Here is an 18474-nt window from a genome sequence, read left to right as displayed (position 1 = left end):
ATGCCTCTTTATACACACACACACACACACACACACACACGTACACATGTACATAAGTGTGTATCCTCTTCTGTTTCTCTGGAGAATCCTGGTTAATACAGATGGTTTATAAAATACTGATTTAAGGCTTTGTTACATCTTCTAGTATTGCTGCTAAATCTCAAGCTACCTAATTCTGTGCCATTGTATATAAACTATTTGTTTATATAATTATAATCTGGACACTTTAAGATCTCCTCATTTCCTGGATACTGAAATGCCACATTACTGTATCTTCCTATGAATCTTTTTTTTTCATTCATTATACCAGGTACTCAGTGAATCCTTTAAAAAATTTTTTTAATGTTTGTTTAATTTTGAGACAGAGAGAGAGCAAGTGAACATACAAGCAGGGGAGGGACAGAGAGAGAGAAAGAGACAGAATCTGAAGCAGGCTCCAGGTGCTGAGCTGTCCGCCCAGAGCCCAGTGTGGGGCTTGAACTCACAAACTGTGAGATCATGACCTGAGCTGAGGTCAGACTTAACCAATTGAGCCACCCAGGTGCCCTTATGTGAATCTTCTAATTTGGGGATTTCAAGTCCTTATTCTAGAAATTTTCTTATATCCCCTTTTTTGATAACTTTCCTCCCTTTCCGTTTCTTATTTTTCTTTTTTTCTTAAAACTCATATTACTTAGATTTTGAAGCACTTGAACTGACCCTTTTACTTTCTTACCTTTTCTCACCCTTTCTTTTTTGTCTTACTTTCTAGGAGACTCCTCATCTTTATCTTCCGATATATCTACTACTTTTCCCTGGCACTTCATGGCACTACTTTCATGGCACTTCAATGTTAATACCTGAACATCTTTTCTTTCTGGCTGTTTAGTTTCTCCAAAGACAAATCCTCCAATCTCTTGCTTGAGAATATAAGTATGGCCGTCAACATTTTGGGAGGTAAATAAGGAAAGAAGGGGTGCGTCTGCATGTGTGCGAGTGTATCTGTCTGTCTGTCTATCCTGGCAATGCCGTATTCCCACAATTCAGGTTGGCTGTGCTAACTTTTCATCCTCTGTTGCAGTTGGGAGGACCTGCTGCTCATCACCCATCCAATAATCCTTCTATTTTCAGTTCCTCCTTCCACCCCCATCTCAGATCCACCGGGGGCCTCAGACCCTGGGCCTTCCCGGGTTCTGTTACGTGGTTGGAGTGATGTTGGTGCTGTTCCCCCCTGCAGATGTAGAACTCAGCATTTCCTGGTCATCTGGGTTAGGTCCTCATCATTCAATTGTTCTTGTTCAATTCTGTCGATATCTCTTGTTTTCCTGGTCTCTCTTCTTCTGATCCCTTATTCTTGTGGGTATATGGCATTTTTATTCTTTTACTGTTATTTAAATGAGTATTTGGAAGGGAGTGGACATAGATGTTTAAACTGGAACATGGGACTTTATTCTGAATGCACTCTTTGAACTTCATCATCTGATATTTTTGGAAATAACCTAAGTATACCTAAAGTGCCAGCAACACCTTAGACTGGCAACAAATGCATCATCCATACCTGACAGGAAAAAAATGGAATAATTTGGACAGAGTAAACAGTTCCATGTCTGGGCACTTACCAACTTTGTAATGTATGCAGCCTTCCAAGTCCCCGACTGTGATCCAGCCTTGTTTCTTTTCTACTTCTGGGTCATTGTGTAGTATTCTGTTTCTTAACCATGAGAGATAGTAAACTCGTAGCTTATTCTTCTTTCCTGTTGAAATAGTAGAGCTGTGATTTCACGCCCCTGTGACAGCCTGTTCTCTCAGTCCTTCCCCAGCTCCATTTTATTTCATTCATTTATTTTTATTTACAGTTGTGTACGGGGTGAAGGCACAAAACCCAGTGTCCCAGGATTGTCAAGCGTTGTCTATGCCGAGATTTGTGGTTAAAACACCTCCAAGTGTTTTGGACAAAGAACCATCTTATAATTTGTCTTTACCTTCAGGCTGTTTCTTATTTGAGCAAGCTGCTCTTACTCTCTCTTCTCAATGCAAAGGGCAGTGTCAAGACCTAATTCTGTAACAAAATAGTTGATCAGAGTTCTAGAACATTCTAGATCTAATTACATGAAGGAGCAAGGAGAACTGGAGATTTTAACATGCTTATGTGACTGCCTTTCCCTTACCTTCTAATCTAAGGACACATGTTAATGGAGAGTTTCTTATTCACCTCCTCTATTACTTTAAAGGTGACAGCTGATATTAGTTTCATTTTACCTAACAACAAAAAGAACTTGGTAAGGAAAATGTCCCTTGGGATGGCTCTTCCTAAGTGATCAGACATTTAGTCCTGTGCGCTCTACTTCTTGATTTCTCTTAGGCATCAAAAGATGTCTTATATTTTACAGATGTGATATATATAAGAAGAAGAACATTTATTTATTTTTTTAACTTTTTAAAAAAATGCTTATTTTTGAGAAAGAGAATGGGGGGAGGTGCAGAGAGAGAAGGGGCAGAAGATCTGAAGCAGGCTCCGTGATGACAACAGTGAGCCTGATGCAGGGCTCAGATTCACGAACTGTGAGGTCATGACCTGAGCCTAAGTCTACTGCTCAACCTACTGAGCCACCCAGGCACCCTGAAAATTTATGTATTTATTATTTTTTTTTAAGTTTGTTTGTTTATTTATTTATAGAGCCTGTGTGCATGAGTGGGGCAGGGGCAGAGAGAGAGGGAGAGAGAGAATCTCAACCAGGCTCTGTGATATCAGTGCCGAGCCCAACGCTGGGCTCGATCTCATGATCCTTCACCTCATGACCTGAGCTGAACCAAGAGTCAGACGCTTACTAGACTGAGCTACCCAGGTGTTCCAGAAGAAAACTTACTAAAGCACTGCACACTGGATTTGACAGGAGAGTGCATGCATAAATTAAGGAAGTGGTGATGCAGTCACTCTTCCGTTTCAGAGCCAGCAGCCCAGAACCGATCCCAATGACTACGATGGGCAGAAAGCCCAGAGCTCCCTCCTTTCTACGCCTGCAGACCGGAGGGCAGCTCCAGAGTCATTTGCTCCTGTTTTCATTTTCTCCTTTCCCCATCTACACTTCATGGTAAGAGGAGATGGTTACGTTTTTTAAGAATGGGGATGTGTCACTCACAACACGATGAAGCCAGAATGTGAACTTTCTGGTATCATTTCCACTTTTGGTAGGTGAGAGACAGTTGCACAGTTTTGAATTAGATTTGCTGGTGGAGCAGTCAAGAAAGCCATTAACAAGAACAAAAGACCACATTGAATTAAACTCCAATGATAATACAAGAACAATTTACTCAGTTAAATCTTATTTGGAGAGAATAAAAAGAAATGAAACTCGTGGGAAAGGGAAAGGAAAGAAGGAATTGTGGCATCAAGTGAAGGCAGTTGTTCAAAATGGAAATACAGTCCAAGAGTTAAACTGTATTCAAGGTTGGACCAGGAACCCTATATCTTCTCTTTGTGAAGTGATGGATGAATCTGGAGCCCTGGTTCTCAGAGTTAGCAGCACATTGGAAACACCACAGGAACCACGGAAGTTACTGGTATCCGGGCCCTCCTCCCAGGCAGTCGGACCCCGCTGGTCTACCGCGTGAAAAGGGATCCTATTTATTAAACTCCTTCAAACATGTCAGAAAGAGCTTTCAATAAATACAGACTCTTTGAGGTTCCATTTTTAACTTTTCAATAATAAGGCCTTTACTTCTGTGTAGCTCCCCACCGCCTTTTCTGAGTCTTTGGGAACCAAATCTCCTTGCAGCTCAATTACCCAATGGACCACCTGCACTTGCTGGCATCGATGGAGCATAAACTACAAGAGTTCTTGAGAGAAGAGAGACCAGAGACATTTCTGCTAACAAGATTTCCCACCCTGAGAAGCCTACCTTTTGATATTCTCCATCTGAGAGTAGGTAGCACTGACTGGAGCTCAGACATCTTTAAAAGATCTCTCTATTCCTGGCAGAGGTTAGAGGCCTATAAACATACAGCCTTTGTGGTCCTTCTGCCTGGTTCAAGATCATGCAGAGGTGCGAGGCTTCCCTTTGGAGGTCACTATGTCCAGAGTTACAAAACCTGAGTGACCTCTCTGGCTATCCTGCTCTAAGTTGTTATGTCGCCGTTAGCTGGGAAGGGCAGAGCTCACTGTTTTTTTCAGAACAGAGGTGACGGTGATAGGGAGAAATCTGTTACAAGACGGCTGACAGGACTGATCGGGGGATTCGAGTCCCTGCCTGAAGACTCCCCTTCCAGGTTTTCTTCCCACCCTGCTTGCTGGCCTGAACAGACAATAAATTGTCCTCTCTGCTTACGTCCAGGGCTCCGACCTCTGGAGAGTGATCTCCTCTGAGCCCACCGGTGTGAAATAAACCTCCTGCCTTCCAAGCTCTCCGAGTGCCGCTTGGTTCTTCTGCCGGGTGATCCAGACCAGATTCCGCGACGGTGGCCTTTCCTGCCTGCGCAGACTCAGAGGCCTCCTCATGCCAGCAACGTACCTGATATCGTCACGAGGACATTCAGCCCTTCTAGCACGTCCATCTGCTGAAATCGCCTCCGGTTGATCAGATTATAGACTTTGCCTTGCCCGCTTCGGTCCAAAAGCATCAGGCCATTTTCCGTTCCCACCAGGAGGTTTACACCTGCAAATTTAAGAAGCACCCCAAGACTGACTTTTTATTGCTCTAACCTTCTGCATCCGCGGTCCCTGTAAAACCTAAGAAACTGTGCCTTGTTACTAGAAACTGACGGGCAAGTCGGTACCATGGTAGGGAGTGCAGAAGTGGAAACCGTGCCGTGGTAACTAAATCACTGCCCTCTAGTAACAAAATTAGTTTTCCTTTATAAAGTGGTAGCAGCATTCATTACATGTGGCCATTTACTACCTAGTATAGAGTCCTTCTTAAGGGACGCCTTGGGCACAGCTCAATTACCTTCTTAAGGGACGCCTTGGGCACAGCTGTGACACTAGAGCAATTACCTGTATTCCTTTCCCATAACACCCATCTCTTTCTGGACTCGCTCTGTAAATCCCACCCACCTCAAGACTTCCGGAAGGTTCAGCCCTGTCCCTGACCATGCAGCGATTTCTAGCCTACCCAACGTCACCGTATAGCAGAGTATCCCCTTTCTATATCCCCACTGGAAGAAAAGCCTTCTTCCTCACACCAAAGCTTACGTGTGTCTCATACCGCCAAGGTTCTGCTGTCTGTCAGAAAAATGACAAACCAATGCAAGTAAAGGTGTTAACAGTCTGCGAGTTGCAGAAATACTGGCTGTAAGGGACCACTCAGGTATCTGAATCTCGCCGGGCCCGTCTCCCATGCAATCATTCCGGTTACAAAAGCGCTAGGAGGTAAGTGGTCTCATCTGAATAGTTGGCATCCTAAAAATTCATCCCTAGACAAATTAACTCCCACCTGCCCCTGTAACTAACACACACACACACACACACACACACACACACACACACACACTGTCCACTGTGTACTGGATGGTACTCACAAACAGGTAACTCTCTAAATTATCTTGCCTTTTGTACATGTATTTTTTTTTGAGTAACATAAATGTCTGTTCTTCTGTCCACAAATTGTTCAGTATCAAACATGGTCACCTTGTCTTCTGTCTCTTCTTCAGAGGACAGACAGAGCCTTACCTCCATCACATCTCCCCTGAAATGGTTTCCAGGCTTCATTCACTTCCCAAACACCTCAAATGTTTCTGCCCTTATAAAATTGTGGTGCCACAAACTAGGCCTACTATTTTATTTTTTTTTATGTTTTTTTTTTTTTTTTGAGAGACAGAGAGAGACAGCATGAGCAGGGGAAGGTCAGAGAGAGAAGGAGACACAGAATCTGAAGCAGACTCCAGGCTCTGAGCTAGCTATCAGCACAGAGCCAGATGCAAGCTCAAACCCATGAACTGTGAGATCATGACCTGAGCTGAAGCCAACTGAGCCACCCAGGTGCCCCAAAGCCTAGTATTTTAGATGGATACAGATGGGCCATGTCCTTCCTTAGTTGACATGTGACATTTGCAGTACCACAGACCAGGACTCTGTTAGAATTTCATCCCTACTATACTGAGTTTGAGGTTAGCTAAAACTTTACCATTTTTATAAGAACTGTAGGTTGATATTTTGAACTAAAAGGAAAAGTTCATCATCTGTTGCCCTTTTCCAGTTTTATCTTGCTACTACTAGCAATTCACTAAAACATTCTAGGCTGGGTTTTCATCTGTGAACAGGGGTTATGCCCAATTCCCCTTGCAGGGTATTGTATAGATCATACAGGCAGAACAGGGCGGGGGGCACATCACACAGTGCTCGGCAGATCACGTGTAGTACATGTTAGCTGGTTAGGTGGTGGACTCTAGCCATCGCTATTATGTGTCGAGGTCATTTCTGAATCTGATCTTGTTATCTTGGGCATTAGGTTATCAGTTCTTTTTTTTTTTTAATGTTTATTTTGAGAGAGAGAGAGAGTGAGCAAGCATGAGAGTGGGGGAGGAACAGACAAAGAGAGAGAGCCTCCCAAGCAGAGCCCAACATGGTGCTTGATCCCATGAACCGTGAGATTGTGACCTGAGCTGAAATCAAGAGTCTGATGCTTAACTGACTGAGTCACCCAGGTGCCTCTATCAATTCTTGCTACATATAAAATTGCTTTTGATTTCTCCTGAGGCCAAGATAATCAATCTCAAGTCGGGACTCTGACACTCCTGATTCAACCATTGCTCTTTGGATGGTAAGCTCCAGAGGCTTTTAATGTTAGAGGATAGATGTATTAAGAAGAAACACTTACCCCAGAGAGCAGCACAAAGTATTTCTGAGTTGAATCGTTTCTTGTATTTTCTGATTTCTGGTGTGTCGCTATGAGGTCGAATGTTGGTTGGGTTTACATTTACCACTGAAATCTTTCTTGCTTCATTGAGTTTGGCCTGCTCTTGCCTAAGAAGTTCGCTAGTAAACAGAGCTTTGAGAAAAAGAATCAGAGAAGTCAGTGGCATCTTAAAAGAGAACCAGTGGAGATATGGAGAAGGTGCTTCAAAACCCTGTGATTTCTCCTTGTTTAGTGTGCATTATCGGAAAGGCACAGAAACTCTGAAACTATGCACATTTTACATTTTTTTTTTTTTTTTTTTTTTTTTTTTAGTAGACTGCATCCACAGAAGCAGTATTTTAACTATTAGTAAACAGACTTAAAGATACTACTTGGGTAGTTTAGAGAATACATATTCATTACACAAATCTGAACACATCACCACCATCTCATAGAACATATGCAGGAAGGATTTACTTTTTAAAATTCCATATCATCAGCTGACCAACTGGCCTAAGTTTCCCCTGATGATTAGTGAGCTGCATAAGTCCAGAAAGCAAGACTCTCCTCTAAATCAGCCAGACCTGTGCGGTAGGAAGCACACACCTAGAACTCAACACAACTCAACGCGCACTTATTAAGTGTCTACTGCGTGCACAGCATTGTACCCAGAAATTGCTTTTGAGAAGTATGTGGTAACTTTGGAGATCTCTGAGGAACAGCTTTTCCCAGGGCCCCTGGATACCTCTGGGTTCCTACCAGAAGCAAAATAGAAGAGATGAAAAAAAATGGGAGACAAAGAAATCTGTTTTAGGATTCCTACAAAAATAATAATAATAAAAACAAAACAAAACAAACGAACAAAAAGAAAACCAACCTCCCTTTAAGAAAGGACCTAAGCAGGAAGTGGCTTAACTACTAACCCAATAATTCATTTCTTTATCAGGTCATACCAGGAAGGAAAATGAAGCTGTTTCTAAAACATCTGGGCCGTTTCACTTACCTGCAGCTGATGATTCTTCATCCTCTTCATCTTCGTCAGTGGGAGATGTCTGGTATACTCTGGGGTCCACAAAGGGGGTGAAGGAAGCCTTCGTGCTGCTCCCCATGCCATACTAATTGGTACACAAGAGGATTAAGAAGAACAGATAAATACTAGAGGAATGAACAATGCTAGGAATGCTTTGCTTGGGCTTTAGAATGATTACAGATTCTTCTATCTATTTAGCTGTCCACACTCTGACCCTTGGAGTTGAGGTGTGCCTCTCTCTCCAGCTTCTCCTGGTACTGGTTACTCACTAGCCATTGTACCTTTGCAGAGCTCCATTAATTGTCAGATTGCAAGAGTTGCAGTGGGCAAATTATATTTTGGACCATTTGGTAAGATGACTGTGATGACAGAGCTTCTCTTTCCCTTGAAGTAACAACAATCTCATTGATCAAATGGCCTTAAGAAAAGCTGACACAATAAACTAAGTAAGCATGTCCACATAGCAGCATTTCATCCTGAACGTCTAGTCCACCAAAGTCTCTTCTTGGAGCCTTTGGGCCCCTGTTAGCTGGCCTGGTGATGCAGCGGGATTGGTGTTGGCTCAAGAAGCCTTAAGATCTTTAATTCAGGGACAGTTTCATCCAGGGATTGAATATTTTTCCTTCCCAGAATGGTCTCTTCAAAAGGATACTGTTATTTGCATGCCTTATGTAGGGACTTCACGAAGATACTAGATTTGTGGGCAATGCACACCTTGAGGGCTTGCTTAAAAAATAAATCCCAATAAAGACACAAAGTCGAACTAGACTAGAGAACAGCAAACTAAGTATCAGGACTTCACGTGGTGAAATTCCATATTTCAGCTTTGCCAAGGAAGGTATAATAACTACTTCCTCATCTGGTCATCTCTGTTTCTTCTACTGTGCTCATGTGCTCTTAGTATCATGCACAGACCTGCATTCAACATAAGAACATCTCCTTTTGGACAAATGTTTTGAACTGGGTTTTCACTTTCTAGCTTTATTTTCAGGTTTCCATTTAAAAATAAAAACATCTCAGGACCCCTAAACACATACGGAGAAAACCACAAAGACCCAATTGATTTCCCCTTCACCTTATGAAATCAAAATGATTTCCCCCTCTACAAGGTAGAACTCCTTCCAGATGGAGAGCTTTCACACACATTCTCTCCTTTGACCTTCAGAAGTCTGGAAGGAGCTGGGGCAGTTAGTAACATTCCCACTTAGAGCTGGAGCCACAGCAGAATTTGAACCTGAATCCAGTTTCATGGGGTTTCTTTTTGGTACCGCTAGAGATGTTCAGGCAGGGAAAACCTGACCCCACTGTGGGGAGCCACGAGAGGATATGCTGCCTTCCATCCCCCTCTGAGTTCTTTCCCTGGAGGCAGAACCCAAAGGGTGTATCACAAAAGGTCAGTGTGTGGACAGCATCAGTGACACCCGTGCATGTGCTTCATAATTACCTTCAGGGCCTCCGTGTGGTTCCGGAAACCTAACCGAGCCCCATGCACTCATCCACTGGTCAGGCTTGGATAACTGCACCTACGTGTACTGCCTAACAGACTGTGTTTATTCAGGCTATTTCCAGGGACTGTTTCTATACAGCAAAGCTAAATATCCCATTTCCACCTTTCCCACACAATTTGGAGTTTAGGAAGATGGACGGTTTGACAGCCTATTTATTGATTTTTGTCTTTCATTTAGCAAAGAATTTCAACCTGATTTTAGGTCAAACTTGGTTTGACTAAATTAACATAAACATGAACCTCAATTGTTGGCCGTGGGAGCCCTATAGGCTAAACTTTCTCTCACTGACCTGGGAGATAGGAAATCCCAGTTCGAGTTCTATATCTGTCACGAATGAGCTGTGTGCCATGGGCAAGTCACTTAGCCTCTCTGAGTCTCAGTACTGTCATATGTAAAAATAGATATTGGGCCCAGGCATCGGGCCGATGGTATCCAAGATCTTTTTGCTGCTGTTTTCATGATTTTCCTCCATTAAAGTATTTGCATAAGTAGTTATATAGCAACCAAACAGACACATTCCAGGTTTCAGGGAGCTTACAAAGCCTTATTCCTGAAGACGGCAGGGTTTCAACCACCCCGCCCCCACCGCCCACCGAGAACAGAGCTGTCATGACTGTCGCTGGACACCTACTTCAGTCCCGGACTCCATCTCCTGCGGATGGGTGGAGACGCGCCCCAAGCCCTCAGTTGGTGTCCCGGCAGGGGAGTGGCTCTGCTGCACCAGGTCTGGGAGGTTGATGTGGCCAGCAAAGCCATTGCTGTCACTGTGGCCAGATCGCTTCTTCTCTCCAGACGTCTGAGGGGGCACAACACATGGGGAGTATTAGAGAGGGATTAGAAAGGGAGGGCAAAGGCCACACAGAGTGGTCACCCCTCACACAGCACAGGCACAGTGGTCCCCGAATGGACCCGCTGGGGTGTGCAAGAAGATAACAGTCACATTTCTATTTTACTAAGAAAATAAAAAAGAAGTTAAACTTTGCTAATACTTAGTATATGGACTGACCAGGTGGCCTTCTGCTGCATGACGGGCAGTCAGGGTCACACAGGAAGTGGGGGTTCCCGTGGGAAGGCAGGACTGCCACATGCAGGTGGAGGCGCTGAGTGCCTGAGGTCTGCATTTGCATGGGTCTCCTCTGCGGTGTGTGTGTGTGTGCCTGTGAGTGCACTGTTAACTGGATTTGCAGGTATATTACTGGCTTACCACGATACAATCCCACAAGACTCGCATGTGACCTAGAATATTGCTGAAATGCTGAGGCTGGTGAGATAATGCTAATAGTCCACACACCGTGTATGCCAAGGAAATGCAGAGATGCTATTTGCCCAAATCACAGGGCTCTTTGTCAGTCATGAGGTCAAAACAATGATTAATTAATCAGACCGGACAAGAGTTTTAAAATAATCTACTGAAATAAACTACAGATTATTTAAAACTACAGCCTTATGTCCACTATCGTTAATTCTGCATCTGTTATAAGCAAGTATGGTGCCTTGCAGTAAAAAATGGAAGTCATTGGGGCAGCTGGGTGGCTCAGTCAGTAAGCGTTGGACTTCGACTCAGGTCATGATCTCACAGTCCGTGGGTTTGAGCCCCGCATCAGGCTCTGTGCTGACAGCTCAGAGCCTGGAGCCTGCTTCAGATTCTGTATGTCCCCCTCTCTCTGATCCTCCCCTGCTCGCACTGTCTCTGTCGCTCAAAAATAAAGAAAAACCATAAAAAATTTTTAAAAAATAGAAGTCATCATGACTAACAAGGAATAGTCAATAATAATGTTTGAATTACTTTGGATAGCATCCCTTTTTAATGTCCTTTCAAGGTATTTTGTAATAGACATAATATGAGCAGTAGGACAAATGCATGATTTAGAAATACACTGTAATGAAGTGGCATGCTCTAAAATTTTTGCAGATAGGATTGTATGATGAAACAAGTTTGGAAACCACTGGCCTGTGGAGCAAAGCTTCCTATCGAAGATCCCAGGGAAGAAATACAGGATTAAAAGACGGCTCTGCTTCCTAGGCCTGGCCAGAATTGTGCTTTCTGATATAACATTTATGCAACTAGCTCACCGAGGTTTCTTAGAGCAGATCTAATTAAGTAATGATTCCCTTCTTTGCCTTTTCTTTCTTTAATTCATTTACCCAATGTTTCTGAGTGACTACTAAGTGTGAAGCGCTTTGAAGGGATCAGCCAGAATCAAGGCAGGCGGACACGCTCCCTGCCTTCTCTGGGGCTGGCTGGCTGGGGCTCGCACGCCTGGCTTCCCCCTTGCAGAGCCTGTCTTTGTCTTGCAGTGACTGCCCTGTATGTGCTTCTGGCTAGAAGTGACAGGAGGCAATTTTGGGGAAACAGATTCCCAAGTTCCTGAAGGGGTGCATGAAACGGCTATTTCCAGGGAACTTAAGAAATAACTGGAAAGCTGTAGTACCCTCTGTCTTGGCAACATGCTCTTAGCCTGCAAACTTCCCCGGAGAGGGGCATTTTCTGGATTCATTTTGTTCATCCACAGCATGTACTAGCGCCTGTTCTCAGAATTGAACGTTTTGTCTTCTCAATGACATTCATAGGGTTCAGTCCTAATTTATCTCACTGTCTCCTATTTTATGTGTATTGGACAGCTTTTCCTTTCTTTTAACTTCTGTTCCAATACTGAAAGACTTTCTAACATTTCCCCTCAATCTCCCAGTAGCATAAATCACACATGGTCTCTTTAGAGTTTTCCGGGCTCTATTCTATCCCCAGCATTCTGGCTCGAGCCAAAAGCTGATGCAGACACACTGGCTAGCAAAGACAGACCTGGGAAAGCTAGCGAGGGGAAACAGCCCAGACAGCAAGAAGCCTGAAGGAATCCAGTGGTGACCCCTGGATCTCCCCACTCTGAGCCATCAGCTTTTTGTCCATTCAGCCAGCTCCTTAGAATTAAATACCTCTGTGAGCCAGGCACTCTGCTGGGAATATAGAGAAAAGGAACAACAGCCTGGCCCTCTAGGACCTCTGGAACAGAGCCCAACGGTTTCTACAGTCTTCACGCCCTCACTGTTCCCATGGGGGTGGGCACTAAGATTTCCCTGAGTAACAACATGTGCCTGGGACCATGCCCAACATGAGATACGGTATTCCACACAGTCCTTCAAATAACGCCACAGGTTAGCTTCCGTTATCCTGACTTCACATAAGGAAAAACTGCAGTGCAGAGGATTCAGCTAACTTGCTCCAAACGACACAGGTTATAAGCACTGAAATCAGGGGCTGTTTGTCGGGAGAGCGCAGGTGCTCTGGGCTGCTGCCGTGATAGGCGGCTCTGCTCTCGGCCGTAGCTGACTGGACCTGAGTGGAGACCTGAGTCAAGTGGGGTCAAATTCCCTTTTACATTTCATGTTGGGTCTGAGAGACACTGGTCAGTCTCTGCCGGGCAGCTGAACGGGGTGGGATGTGGTACATGTGGTACAGGCGATTGGGGGGGGGGGGGGAGGTGAGAGCACCTGCTGGCAGAGGGAGAGAAAGTTGGTCTGTGGAGCAAAAAAAAAAAAAAACAAACAAACAAAAAAAAAACAACACAGGTGAAATTGGAGGGAAAAAAAATGAAGGAAAAGGAGAGACAGGCATGGAGGAAAGCAGAGATGAAGGGAAAGAGAGACAGTGAGAGGGCCAGAGGTAGGCACAAGGAAGCTGCCTGAGCTCCTGGTCCTTTTTAATTTCTGGTTCTGGCCTTGCACAGGGTCCCAACCAACACTTTGTCTTTGGACTCTTTGTATGAAATACCTCTGAATCTCTATTCCCCTATCTCTGATACCTCCCCCACCCTTTTCTCCACCACACTGTAAGCTGCTTTAAGTGGACTGTTTATCCTACTGCTTCAGTAGGAAAGGTGTGATGGACAGAGGCCCATGAAGTCCCAAGAGAGGCTTCAAGGAGAAAGGGAAGGCTGAATCAGACCCACAGGGATCTGCTGGGTGAAGAACGGGCAGCAGGGGAGGTGGGGAAGGGAGGATAGCGCTTCTACAGATGGGTTCCCATGGACAATGTGGTAGATGACAGCCAGTGTGGTGTGTTCGAGAACTAGAAGAGGGAAGGGTCCTCTTGGGCCATAGGTTAGGGGGGGAGTGGAACCACAGGGTGTGCATCGATGGGGCAAATTTGTCTTGGCAGGACTGTGGGTGGTACAGCCATCCTGTCCACTCCCATGACAATGCTGTCTTGAGTGAGTTCTCTTTGTTCATCTTGGGGAACTGAACTATAGCACACTATCAGCTAAGCTGTATTACGAGTTTTTATTTTATTATTATTTTGTCAGGGATATACTTTTATTAGCATTTAACTTTGTGATACCTGTACTTTAAATGGATTCTAACTCAAGGCTATTATGTTAAAAGCCCTTGTATGGACACCAACTTGGCAATACACTATTAATAAAAAAAATAAAAATTAAAAAAAAGCCCACATTTGGGAAAAGTGGCATTTAGAAATTGAGAGACAAAAAGGTTTGGGGGCCCTCAATCTATCAAACTCATACAGGACATGGGTGAGTGCTATTTTTAAAATGATCGGCTATGGCCCTAGAATACTGGGGTGCTTTACATAAATGGAGCCATTTGGATGCGCCTGGCAACTGAATGGAAAATGTGCCTCCCAATATCTTCTCCAAGGTGCTGACTCTGTCATAAAGACTCCAGCAAATTATAAACCACATTAGAAAGCAGAGTCCTTTTATTTGGAATCAGAGAGCAACTCATCAGAACATGTCCCCTCAGGTTTTCTGAGGAGTGACAGCAGCCTTCGATACTTCCATCAGCATTACCCATCCACCACACTGGGAGATTTATATGCCAGCACTCCACGATGCCAGGTTCCACGGCCAAGTCCATTGCTTATTTCAGGCTTACATGATAGGGCTCTTTAAAGCCGACTTCAAAGACTCGGCAAGGCCATATCGTGACATTCTAGCAAGTTGCTTTGTGAACTACTCTTCCAGTTACAGCCCTTCTGCCAATTATTACTGCAAAGGCCGCATTCATCTCACAACCACACTTCCTTCCTTTCTTGGGAGAGCAAAGCCTGCTATTATGGTTTCCCAAGCCATCCTGGCTGTAGAAAGGCAGAAGATATACATTGTTTCAGAGGCTGGAGTCGGAAGGGGTAACAAGTAAAAAGCGTGTGAAATGAAATGAATTACATTTGACCCTTAAGCACGTAGGGGTTAGGGGCACAGCCCCCCGGGTGCAGTTCAAATTCTGAATAGAACTTCTGACTCCCCCGAAGCTTAACTACTAATAGCCCACTGTTGACTGGAAGCCTTATCAATAACCTAAACAGTTGATTCGCACATTTTTGTATATGAATTATACACTGTGTTTTTATAATAAAGTAAGTGAGAGAAAAGAAAATGTTGTTAAGAAAATCATAAGGAGGAGAAAATAGGTTTATAGCATTGGATCGTATTGAAAAAAATCCACATATAAGTAGATCCATACAGTTCACACTTATGTTGCTCAGGTTATCTTATTAGTCATATACTCATGAGTCATATGCTATTATTTATGAAATTTTATAGATGATAACATGGACCCAGGGAGAGACATCAAGTAACTTTTGCCCAATGTTACCAGCTACTGTTTTCCTTCCAAGCAGAGACTTGTCGTCAAACTTGCGTGATGACGACGAAGCGTGAAAGAAGAGAAGACAGATTCTGATTTGTCAAGGCCCTTCTGGCTGGCACAGAGGCAGTGAGGAAGTGCACGTGAAAGCAAGCACATGCCCCCCCCTACTCAAATGAAATGATGTTCCCCAAGTTTAAACAAAGAAAATCAGGAGCACCTGGGTGGCTCAGTCGCTTAAAGGTCCGATTTGGTTTCGGCTTAGGTCACAATCTGATGGTTTGTGAGTTCGAGCCCTGCATCGGGCTCCACACTGACAGTGTAGAGCTTGCCTGGCACTCTCTCTCTTCCTCGCTCTCTGCCCCTCCCCTACTCTCTTTCTCTGTTTCCCTCTCCAAATAAATAAATAAGCTTAAAAAATAAAATAAAAAACCAAAATAAAAGCAATAAGGTACCTTTTAAAGTAGATCTGCATATTTCTTTGTTTTTTTTAAATATATATATATTTTACTGTTTTGATTTATTTTAGAGAGGGAGAGAGACAGCATGAGCAGGGGAAGGTCAGAGAGAGAGGGAGACACAGAATCCCAAGACAGGCTCCAGGCTCTGAGCTAGCTGTCAGCACAGAGCCTGATGCGGGTCTCGAATCTACAAGCCGTGAGATCATGACCTGAGCCGAAGTCAGATGCTTAACCAACTGAGCCACCCAGGCGCCCCTCTTTGCTTTTTTTTAAAAATCAAAATAGCTCAATAGCCTTTTTAATGTTGACTTAACTAAATTTTTTAATGTTTTATTTATTTTTGAAAGAGAGAGACAGGATGAGCAGGGGAGGGTCAGAGAGAGAGAGAGAGAGAGGGAGACGCAGAATCTGAAGATAGTTTCTAGGCTCATGAGCTAGCTGTCAGCACAGAGCCTGACATGGGGCTCGAACCCATGGACCATGAGATCATGTCCTGAGCTGAAGTCGGATGCTCAGCTGACTGAGCCACCTAGGCACCTCAATGTTGATTTAATTAGATAAAATGATATCACCATTTCTTGGAACTTCTAAGCATTTTCGATACATGAACTCCACAAGGATAACACCATGGGGAAAGGAGGCATAGGAAGGCCTCAGATGCTACGGAGTGAGGCCCTTCACTCCTGTTTTGCTGCGGTAGGAAACATCCGGGTTTGCCAGCTTTGTATCCCAGAGCTCAAATTCTATATTCTGATTTGCATAGCTCCTACTGAAGAATCTGGACTAATGTAATTAAGTCTCACTGCAGAAGCTAAGAAGGATACAAGAAAGAAGGCGGTGGACAACTAAAATCACTCAGCCCTTTAGAAGCGCACGTTTTCTGGGGCTCCCTACACCCATGCGCTACGCTGAAAATACACGCTGCCGCCAGCATCCTCTGCGAAAGCTCTGCTATAAATACCACTCAAGGAGCGCACTTCCTCTACAGTTTTTATACCAGCTTACCTCTCTTATCATCAAGGTTCCTTCTCTTGAAATACTGCTGCTGAAAGTGTCCGCGTGAGAAGTCTCCAGCCCGTGCGTGCCGACCATTCCCACATTGTACTGCTCTGTGCTCCCGGGGGCTCCTGTCGGTCTGAGATGGGAAGGAACAGTATTAACAGCAATGTGTGTGTAGGGAACGCCTGCTTCCTGTTTATATTAATTTTTCAAATTGTGGTAAAATATATGTAACTTAAAATTCACCCATTTTAACCATTTCTAAGCGTACAGTGAGTGGTCTTACGTTCTATTCTATTTAATTGTTAATGTGGCACTGATGCCTGAACAGGTGCCCTGTGTCTGCAGCATCCTTTCTTGACCTATTCGGCATGCAGCAGTCCAACTGAGCAAGCTTCTGACTGTCCAAGGGGAAAACTCCACTGCCCTCAGTGTCAGAGCCCCCCGGGGTCTTACAGAGCCTCCAAGACTTCCCTACTCCTTCTCTGACCAGCAGGCACCATGACCTGCACTTTGCATGTGCTGTTCCCTCTGCCTGGAAAACTCCCTCCTACTGTGGTTGCCTCTCCTCTTAGTGATACTTAAGTAATGATCTTTCATCTTAAATGATACTTCCCTTGAGATTTCTTCTCTTACCACCTAGGTTTTATCCCACGAACCCTGTTTCTTTTCATGCTCTGTCTTACTGGTTCTTATCACATTTTGTGATTCTTTCTTTTTTTAGTCTCTTATAACTTTCTGTTTGTCTCATTAGGACATATGCTTGTGAGGGCAGTCCTGTCTCTGCTCATCACTGGATACCCAGCGTAGGGCTGGGCACAGAGTAGGAGTGCAACATACAATCATTTGATAAATGGGTTTTACACTATTTATGGAGAAGAAATATCAATTAAGGGCATTCTGGCTTACTAGGACATCCATTAGCCAGGCTGTTTAAAAATATGCAGCCTTTATAAAACCTCTTTAATTAGTCCACACTGTGGTATATTTTTAGTTTGCTTCTTCTTCTTGTGTTTACAACACAATAGAGAGGGTAACAGGACCTTGTCATACATCCTGAGAGCAGAGACTGATGTTTTCTATGTGCCCTGTAACACAGACCACAAGGTCAAGGGGAACTGAGAGCCAGGTAGGTGAGGTGGCTTGTCCACAGGAGTTCAGTTTCCAATGCAGTCCTCACTGATACCCTGTATCAGCAGCTGCCACTCCTTTAAAGGGGGTTTATTAAAAGAATAAAAAAGGTATTAAGGTTTGTTCCTCTCAATAGGTATATTAATTGTATCTTTTGCTATTTTTTTTTCCTCTTAACTGTTTCCTATGTATTTAAAAAAGACATTTCTGGTCTCCTGGATCCTATCAAAGACCAAGTACTTGATGAAATACTCAAGAAAGAAGATACATGCCAGATTTACGACATCTCTGGGACAGAGGAAGCATATGTTAAGGATCCAAACAAAGAGGTGAAAAAATGAGCAGGTGAGTCTATTCCAAAACAAAACAAAACAATAGCAAGAAGCTTACTTCAAAACTACTAAACTGGAACAGTGGATTGAATGAATCTAAAGATCAGTTAGAACTGATGTATTTGGGGGACACCTGGGAGGCTCAGTCACTTAAGTGACCAACTTCGACTCAGGTCGTGATCTCATGGTTTGTGAGTTCGAGCCCTGAGTTGGGCTCTGTGCTGACAGCCTGGAGCCTGAGCCTGCTTTGGATTCTGTGTCTCCTTCCCTCTCTGCCCCTCCGCCACTCTGTCTCTCTTTCTCTCTCAAAAATAATTAAACATTAAAAAAAAAAAGAACTGACATATTTGGGAAGGAAAAGAAGCAATTTTAATATTTCATTCCCAGAAAGGAGCCATTAATAGTGTTTCAGAGACATGGAACAAGAAGTCACTGCAATGGATGCCTGACATATTGCTAGCTTGGTAAATGAAGATAGTTCTCAAAACTATGATATCGTCACTCATTTATTTGAAATTTTATTTTACCTTATATTTATGTATAAATATATATAAATATGCATTATATATGTATATATGTATGTATGTGTGTGTGTGTGTGTGTGT

At 43.7% G+C, this 18474-nt stretch overlaps 1 protein-coding gene across 6 annotated transcripts in view; it reads right to left on the bottom strand.

The window, feature by feature from the left end:
- Positions 1–18474, bottom strand: part of TNIK (TRAF2 and NCK interacting kinase) — a 374995-nt gene that overhangs the window by 11559 nt on the left and 344962 nt on the right. For all 6 annotated transcript variants that reach the window (XM_029939880.1, XM_029939882.1, XM_029939881.1 and 3 more), the window contains 6 exons: positions 16413–16542; positions 9980–10144; positions 7814–7925; positions 6793–6963; positions 4489–4632; positions 1599–1733 (listed from right to left, as the gene is read on the bottom strand). In XM_029939880.1, coding sequence (XP_029795740.1) covers positions 1599–1733; positions 4489–4632; positions 6793–6963; positions 7814–7925; positions 9980–10144; positions 16413–16542 — 857 coding nt within the window. The remainder of the gene's footprint in view (positions 1–1598; positions 1734–4488; positions 4633–6792; positions 6964–7813; positions 7926–9979; positions 10145–16412; positions 16543–18474) is intronic.

The sequence above is a fragment of the Suricata suricatta genome, chromosome 5, assembly GCF_006229205.1.
Source record: "Suricata suricatta isolate VVHF042 chromosome 5, meerkat_22Aug2017_6uvM2_HiC, whole genome shotgun sequence".
In the NCBI taxonomy this organism is placed as follows: domain Eukaryota; kingdom Metazoa; phylum Chordata; class Mammalia; order Carnivora; family Herpestidae; genus Suricata; species Suricata suricatta.
Note: the sequence above shows the minus strand (reverse complement) of the source record. Positions and strands in the feature narration are given on the sequence as shown.